At 35.2% G+C, this 1,340-nt stretch overlaps 1 protein-coding gene across 1 annotated transcript in view; it reads left to right on the top strand.

Annotated features, from left to right (window-relative positions):
- Positions 1-1,007, top strand: part of LOC105120241 (vesicle-associated membrane protein 722-like) — a 2,613-nt gene extending 1,606 nt beyond the window's left edge. The window contains exons 4-5 of the mRNA XM_011018422.1: positions 256-318; positions 622-1,007. Of these exons, the coding sequence (XP_011016724.1) occupies positions 256-318; positions 622-771 (213 nt within the window). The 3' untranslated portion in view covers positions 772-1,007. The remainder of the gene's footprint in view (positions 1-255; positions 319-621) is intronic.
- Positions 1,008-1,340: the final 333 nt, after the last annotated feature.

Below are 1,340 nucleotides of genomic sequence, written 5' to 3'. Positions count from 1 at the left end.
ATAATACTGTTGAATCATTTGGTTTTACCAAAATGTTTGTAAGATACTATAAATGCCACATGTGTAGATTTGTTCATGTGTACTTGTCCATGTGCCTTTTGAACATGTGGACGTGCGTTAAGGAGCATTAATGCATAGAGGTTTATGTTTAAGCAGGATGGCATTCCTTCATTGACTGATTGAGGTGCACTTGGTTCGTGTAAGACATGTTTTCAAGGTTTGAACAAAAGAGATCTGTTTTCTGTATTCATGTAGGTTCTGGATAGGGGAGAGAAAATAGAACTTCTCGTGGACAAGACCGAGAACCTTCATTCACAGGTAAGTGATTTTCTTTCTCATTTATGGCATTTGTAAGGAACAGTAGGCTGTTTAAGAAAGTTTTGATACTCCTATGCTTAATGTTTTGGAAGGATCTAGGGTTTGCTTGAAGGAGATTCTATAATTATTTAAATGAAAATTTTGGGTCATTGATAGTTCTACCTGTTTCATGACAATCACATGATATTATAGCAACATCATCTTAACATGCTTTTTGACAAATGATTTAGATGCTTTCCTAATCTTCATTGTCATAAAGATACTAATTTCCCTTTTATTGCATGTGGAAATTGTTAATTACAGGCACAAGATTTTCGCAGTCAAGGGACACAAATCCGGAGAAAAATGTGGCTGCAGAACATGAAGGTTAAGCTGATTGTATTGGGAATACTGATTGCTTTGATCCTCATCATAGTCCTCTCTGTTTGCAAAGGCTTTAATTGTGGAAAATGAGAGCTGGCTATTCGTTGAAGGCTTGATAATACTGTTTCTAGAGCTTTTGCGAGTTGCAAAAGCAGATACTGAATATATTGTTATGACCATGTGTGTAGCAGCAACTAGATATTTCTTTGATATATCGTCCAAGAACTTATTTTTGAATGTGAATGAAACCCTATATGTTATTGTCATATCATTTCAACCTTTCGTGATAGATAAAAAGTTGGATTACCTCCAAGCGGGGTCCCAAATGATGGGTTTTCTTGTTGCCACCCTTTCTGGCTAATATATTCATTTGCTTGCATACAAACTTGTTAGCTGAGCATAATCTATGTTCATATTACAGTTTCCTTTACATTTGTTCCAATTCTTGCATTCCGGAATTAAATTAATTAAAAGAAACTAGAAGGGGTAGAACTTGTACTGTATCAAATTTATTGTTGCTAGACCATTGTCCTATGGATTAAGACGGTTAAATACTATTCTGCTTATCAATAGAACACAATCGGTCCTGGCAGCATGGATGTAAGAGATTTGCTTGCACAGTGAAATAACTACTGTAATTTTTTTGGCAGAAAATAATG

Source organism: Populus euphratica, unplaced genomic scaffold (genome assembly GCF_000495115.2).
Source record: "Populus euphratica unplaced genomic scaffold, PopEup_1.0 scaffold5791.1, whole genome shotgun sequence".
In the NCBI taxonomy this organism is placed as follows: domain Eukaryota; kingdom Viridiplantae; phylum Streptophyta; class Magnoliopsida; order Malpighiales; family Salicaceae; genus Populus; species Populus euphratica.
The sequence above is the reverse complement of the archived record's forward strand: the minus strand, read 5'-3'. Positions and strand labels throughout refer to the sequence as shown.